The sequence below is a fragment of the Panthera leo genome, chromosome A2, assembly GCF_018350215.1.
Source record: "Panthera leo isolate Ple1 chromosome A2, P.leo_Ple1_pat1.1, whole genome shotgun sequence".
NCBI lineage: Eukaryota > Metazoa > Chordata > Mammalia > Carnivora > Felidae > Panthera > Panthera leo.
The window spans coordinates 95,176,199-95,183,393 of record NC_056680.1 but is presented as its reverse complement, the minus strand read 5'-3'; the positions used below and the strand labels follow the sequence as shown (position 1 = coordinate 95,183,393).

General features: G+C 42.8%; 1 protein-coding gene across 1 annotated transcript in view; it reads left to right on the top strand.

The window, feature by feature from the left end:
- The first annotated feature begins 299 nt into the window (after positions 1-299).
- The window catches only part of CDK6 (cyclin dependent kinase 6), a 247,832-nt gene continuing 240,936 nt past the window's right edge, over positions 300-7,195 (top strand). Inside the window, exon 1 of the mRNA XM_042917832.1 lies at positions 300-543. Coding sequence (XP_042773766.1) covers positions 311-543 — 233 coding nt within the window. The 5' untranslated portion in view covers positions 300-310. The remainder of the gene's footprint in view (positions 544-7,195) is intronic.

Here is a 7,195-nt window from a genome sequence, read left to right as displayed (position 1 = left end):
CAGAGGACTGCGCTTCGGGGAGGGAAGAGGAGGGATCGGCTCGCTCCTTGGCGACTCGGCAGGCGGAGTTTCGCGGCGGCACCGGGGTTGCGCCCGCCCGCGGGGAGGTCGCTCCATCCAGCCCCAGCAGCCGCGAGAGCCGGAGCGCGGGAGAGCGGTAGTCGGCGGGGGCGAGGGAGAGCGAGACCGAGCTCCGGGGCGTGAGGGAGCGGGCCGGGAAGTCCGGGAGGAGGCGAGCGGCGGCCGAGAGCGAGCCGAGCGCGCCCCCCGCCCGTCCCAGCGGCGCCGCGCCGGGCGGCGTCCAGACGGCATGGAGAAGGACGGCCTGAGCCGCGCGGACCAGCAGTACGAGTGCGTGGCGGAGATCGGGGAGGGCGCCTATGGAAAGGTGTTCAAGGCCCGGGACCTGAAGAACGGAGGCCGGTTCGTGGCGCTGAAGCGTGTGCGGGTGCAGACAGGCGAGGAGGGCATGCCGCTCTCCACCATCCGCGAGGTGGCGGTGCTGAGGCACCTGGAGACCTTCGAGCACCCCAACGTGGTCAGGTGAGCGGGGGAGCGGCGCCCTCGCCGTCGGAGGCCGCGCGCGCCGGGGGAGGGCCAGGGATCCTCGGGGCCGGGACGTTGCCAGGCCGGAGGGCGGCAGGGGAGGCATAGCGCGACCCGTTGCCCTTACAGAGTGAGAGTAAGTTATGTGGACAGAGCCGCAAGCCAGAGAGGGTGACCTTGCCAGACAGCGAGCAGAAAGACAAGTCAGGAAATGTGACCTGCGCAGGCTTCCCTGCCGCTGTGCAAGTTCTGCGTATTCTCCCTGCTGGCCCTGAAAGAGGGTCCAGGAAGTTGGGTGCCTTTTAGGGACAGAACGAGCCAAGCTGAGACGTGCCCTGCCAGCCCCCGCATAGTTTCCCTAGCCATTGGGGAATTTTTGAGAGGCTGAGAATAAGAGAAGTAGCAGGATGCGGTGAAAATTGGGATGAGAATTTTCTTGGTAGAGCTTCGTTTAAATAAGGTTTAAAAATGTAGAAGCATAAAAATATTTTTGCCAATCACATCCAGTTTTTCTTTAAAGTTATATAATGAAAAATAAGCATCAAACAGGGTGGCCTAAGAAACTTCTTCCAAAAATGTTGCCTATTAGAGTGTATTACTTTATGTCTCTGGGTCAGCATAGTCTTTAGACTACTTCTCAAAAGTAGTGATGTTGAGTCCAAGATGTGGAATCTTTAGATTCCAAGTGTTCTGCTTTTGCTTTTTCTGGAGGGGTTGTGGCAAGTGGATGGAGAGACAGCATTTCTTAAAGCCTCTCCTGTGTGGTAACCAGTAATTAAAGTGTGTGTGACTACGATAATGGTGTTTTCTTAGTGATCCTGGAATTTCCCCATTGTGTGGTTGACATTGTGTGGTGTGTCATCCTTTTCTTTTCTAAGCAGATATGTGTAGTTTTTTTTTTTTTTTAATTTTTTTTTTCAACGTTTTTTATTTATTTTTGGGACAGAGAGAGACAGAGCATGAACGGGGGAGGGGCAGAGAGAGAGGGAGACACAGAATCGGAAACAGGCTCCAGGCTCCGAGCCATCAGCCCAGAGCCTGACGCGGGGCTCGAACTCACGGACCGCGAGATCGTGACCTGGCTGAAGTCGGACGCTTAACCGACTGCGCCACCCAGGCGCCCCAGATATGTGTAGTTTTAAGTAAAAAAGGAATGCACAGAAACTTGTACAAATTCGGGTGTGATTTTACCTGTCCACTCTCAACCATAGTGTGTTGGAAAAAGGAGGTCTTGGGTATTCTTCCTGTCTTCTCATCTATGAGGGGATTCTGTTCAACAAATACATGCCTACTGTGTGCGCTGTGGATGAAATTATGTAAACAAACACAGCTAAATATTTTTGTAAAAAGTCCAGCAATTTAACATTAGTCATCAAAGTCAAGAGACCCAAGACTGACCTTTGAAATACCAAGCCCTCTAGAGACTCAGGGAGCCCAAGTGTCTACAAAATCTTCCTGGGAGGTTTTAACTTGTGTCCCCTTATCCTAGGCTGTTTGATTTGTGTGGTGCTTTGTTCCCAACACAGACTAAGCCTAGAAGGCTGCAAAGAATCATAAATACGTAAAAAAGGTAATAAATGGCTATGAAAATAGGACCCCCATTATACCTCTGCTTTAGCCAGTTGAGGAGAGGGGCAAAGGAAAATGAGACCAGGAGAATGAGTGTTTTAGGAAGTTGGGATTATACATAACAGCAACAGGTGACCTTTTGTGCGTGTTTTCTTTGTTGCAAACCGACAAAAACTCTTCTGGTGAATCTTTGTGATGTTGGAGGGGAAAGGGGTGAGTACATTTTGTCCCCTGTAATTTAGGTATATTCCTGGAAGAATCACTTAGGTTCTTCCCAGAATTTTAGAATCAAAGTTCTTGTTTTATTTTGTCTGTTGCCTATGGGGAGTGTCCAGTTTTTTACATGTAGATAAATAAAATACTGTCCTTCCAGCATAGAGGCATTATAGAGGCACTCCTGTGTAACACTGTTTTTTACAAAGCACTATCCCTTTAACAGCAGGATGGTTGTTTTTGACATAGTGTTGGTAGATTTTGGCTAATCTATCTTATTCTCTTGATTTATACTCTTGAAATTGGTATGTCTTCAGAGATTTCTAACTGACCCGTGACTTGAATTCTGTACTGAGAAATTTCAGGAGGCTATACTCAAATTGAAGGTGAAGATATCTAAAGGTTTTCTAAAATTATTTTTACAGGTTAAGTGGTGATGATGATGCCTACCTCTTAAGAGTTGTGAGTAGGAGCTGAGATGGTGTATATGAGAGCAGTTTAAATTTAAAAATGCTTCAGGTGTCCAAGTGTTATTTGTTTTCATGCTGATTAGTGGGCCTGTTGCCTCCAAACAGGTTCCCAGTAAAATATCAGTTCACCTGACCTTTTCTATAAAGCAAATCATACTCAAACCCAGACATTAGAGGCTCTGGAACCAAGAAACTACTTGGATAGAATGAGCCTTTGGTTTGTCAGAAAAGACTCATCAGTCCTATGCCATGAAATTCAGTGGCACTTGAAAAAAAATTATTGATGATGTCATCTTCATGAGCTACATATCTCCATTCCATTTTGTTTCCTTCCTGTTTCTTCTCTTTGCCTCTGCCTTGGGGCAATCTTTGGTCCCCATGACTTCCTTAAGTAGACTAGGAATTCCAGATTTTGAAGGTTGCTAATATTTGTTCAGGCAGGGTTGGGAAATCAAGGACAGGTAACAACAATTCTTTTCCTTCCAAGGGAGAGTTGTCAAAGTTGGACCCCCAAACCTGTGACTTATTGGTGCCCCACAGTGTCAGCTTTACAATGCTAGGGCTGGTTCTTAAAAGGTTTCTTAAAAGGACAGATATCTCTGTAAGTGCCTTCAAGTCATAAGTAATTGATCAGAATTATAGGCCCTTCCCACAGGTAGTTAAGCCTCTAAGCTTGAAGGGGCATCATAAATATATTAGTTTTTTCAAACATTTAAGAATTAATTTTGATGGATTTGCCAGAAAGGCTGACTTGTTATTGTTGGCACTGATACTGCCTGTATGCACAGGGATAATGACTTGAAATTCTTGTTTACCTGTGCTGGATGTATCCCAGGCCCAGGCTTGATCAGCCAATCACTGTCTAGCATGTTAATTTACTCTTATTTTACAGTTGGTAATCCTAAATCCTAGAGCATTTGCCAAAATCAGACTTCTGTGTGAGCCTATGTTGGAGCTTCTATACTCCACAAAGGAATTGTTTTACCTTCTGACCTAAATATATATAGGTTAAAATGTATATATATGTTTAAGCAGCAGTCTGTTGATTCACCAAATATTTATTGATGGCCTATCATGTACCAGACACTGCTAGTAGTTCTTTTTTCTCTTCAAAAATTCACTTCTCTTTATTTCCGTTGGCTTGTTGTGCTATGTTTAGACTAACTAGTTTTATGAAACAACTAATATTTGTTATGATTTAGTTATCAAGAATTTGCTGATTGAATAAGACAGCCAAAACACGAATCAGAATCAAATGCTTTTTATAAATTTTTTTAATGTTTATTTATTTCTGAGAGAGAGACAGAGTGTGAGCAGGGGAGGGGCAGAGAGAAAGAGGGAGACACAGAATCTGAAGCAGGCTCCGGGCTCTGAGCTGTCAGCACAGAGCCTGACGTGGGGCTCGAACTCATGAACCATGAGATCATGACCTGAGCTAAAGTCAGACGCTTAACCAACTGTGTCACCCAGGCGCTCCTGAATCAAATGCTTTTCAAAGATTAACTTTCACCTTAGGGACAGATGTACAAATAGATTGCTGCAAGAAGATATTGATGTGTAACTAACAGATAGGAACATTTGGGCTCCATGTATTTAACAAGGATTAGGAAGGACCTACTATTTAAAAACCATGGGGGTTAGGTGCTGGGAAAGATGCTTGGGTAAATCACTTCTCTCAAGTAATTCCCGGCCTGGTGTTTGAAGGAATAAGATGATCATCAAACCCTGATACTTGATGGTGGTGTGTCATTACAAAGATACTGGTAAGCGCTACCAGCCTTGTCCCCAGGTATTAAATGTGTTAGTGTAAGTGTAATTCAAATTCAGGTACTGGTTCAGAAACTCAAGGTGAATTTTCCAATTTTCTTTTTATTTTAAAAAATTTATTTAGGGGCGCCTGGGTGGCTCCGTCGGTTGAGCATCTGACTTCAGCTCAGGTCATGGTCTTGCAGTTCGTGAGTTCGAGCCCCTTGTCGGGCTTTGTGCTAACAAACAGCTCAGAGCCTGGAGCCTGCTTCAGATTCTGTATCTCTCTCTCTCTTTCTCTCTCTCTCTCTCCCGCTCCTCTGCTCATGCTCTGCCTCTGTCTCTCAAAAATAAATAAATGTTAAGAAATTTTGAAAATTTATTTATTTTTAATATTTTTTTATTTTAAGCTTATTTATTTACTTTGATAGAGAGCATGCGAGCAGGGAGAGGGACAGAGAGAAAGGAGAGAGAGAATCCCAAGCGGGCTCTGCACTATCAGCATGCAGCCCGATGCAAGGCTCGATCTCCCAAACCATGAGATCATGACCTGAGCTGAAATCAAGAGTTGGACACTTAACTGACTGAGCCACCCAGGTGCACCCAATTTTCTCTTTTTAAAGATCTTAGTAATGTATAACATAAAAAGAAAATAAAAATATTATTTTCTCTAGGAAAACCTAATCATTAATAGGGTAGAAGAAACCTGGCATGTTGATGCAGCAAAAAGCTGACCCTTCAGGTGGATTAGTTCATGGGAACCCTTCTGAATAGAAGTGTTATCTTGCAGATAAAGAATATGTTTCTTCGGGCTTGTTTTAGTGAAAGCAGGAAACACAGGAGTTTACTTTTCTTTTTAAGTTTCAGTATGTTAGAAGTAAGTTTGGTCCTTCCTTCTCTAAGAGTTCTTGAAAAGTTTCCAATTTATCAAGGTTATTTAATAAATAAGCATTTTCCCAGTTATGTTCTGCCCATGCCTTGTTGCTGCAGAAGAATTTGGTAATGCTGAATTGTTGGCCTTGTGCTTATATTCTTTTTTACACAACTGTTACCACCCTGGAATTATTAGAATTTCCCTATTAAGGAGGAAATGGATTACAGGAGGGAAACTTGTATAAACTTGAATATCTCTTGGTGTATTTCCCTATGTTTAAGACATGGACAAGTGAATATCTATGAAAACAGGTTCCTTGTTAAAAGTAAATTATCTTTTTTTTTTTTAATGCCTCACTATAAATGATTCCCTAAGAATGTTTTTTCATATTGAAACATCTAATTCTTATGCTATGTCATTGTAAACTCATGGGTATTAGAGTTGGAAAGACTTTGGAAGTCTTTCAGCCCTTTTATGGTATAGATCAAGAAACTAAGGCTCAGAGGTTAAGCAATTTGTCTATTGTGCCATTTTTAAGTGGTTGACTTGTTCTAAAATCTGAATAGCAATTTTTAAAAAATTCTTTGTTTGATGGAAGAAGTTAAGCAAGTGAGTACATTTCTAGTTTGGAAAAAAAGAACTATATGTAGACAAAGGTAATGATTTGCCAGGAATAAATGACATATCAATTCAGGAAACTCCTGAATTCTACGGTGTGCCCTACTGAAGTTTGTGTGTAAAAAGTGATTATCTATTAAATTCTGCCATTAAGGAATTTGGGTAATAACTATGATCGTATAAACAGCTATAGTTAAAAAATAATGTAGGTTAATAATGTACTTAAATAAGTAATAATAGTGAATTCATTTTAAGGAAAACGATGGAAAAAATCTAAATGCTTGTCTGATGAATGAACTATCACATAATGTGGCTCTGGCATCTACTACCCATTTAATGAAATAAACACCATAATACTTGAAAATTAGGCAGCATAACAACCTGGAGACCTATGAGCAAATATGGTACTAATGCTTCTTGGAGAACTGATCGTACTATTGCTTTATTTGTCATGAGGTTCAGTGAGCTTGTCTTCCTAGGAAGGAAATGTGTGAGTTTCTTGGCGTAATAGAACATGACAGAAATGAAATCTGGGTGCAGGAGGTTTGGTAATAGGACAAGGTAGTGTGCATGGTGTTGGGCTTTGTCCAGTGGCCAAGAAGCAGCATTGAAAATGGGCACTGGTGGTTGGTAGCAAGCGTGCCTACATAAAGGTCATCACCATCTGTGATGATCTATAGATGCTAAGTCTGCAGGTAGGTCAGCAGTCAGAGGGAGGAGTTTTATAAGAGACACTGGCCAGTTGTTTTAAATATCGCCAGTTTGCTGCGATACTTGCTTTTATTTTACTATCTGCACACGTAGCTCTCTGTTGAGAAATGAAGTAAAAGTACCTTAAGACATGTGGCAAGGGGGCACCTGGGTGGCTCAGTCGGTTAGGTGGCCGACTTTGGCTCAGGTCATGATCTCATGGTTCATGAGTTCGAGCCCCGCGTTGGGCTCTGTGCTGACAGTTCGGGGCCTGGAGCCTGCTTCAGAATCTGTGACACCCCCCACCCCCCTTTGTCCCCTCCGCAGCTCATGCTCTGTCTCTGAAATATAATAAAATAAAAATAAATAAACATTAAATAAACATTAAAAAAATTAAAAAAAAAAGATATGGGGCAAGAATCTGTGTGAGTACCTAGTAGTAGCCTGGAGGTCCATTTGGGATAGGATA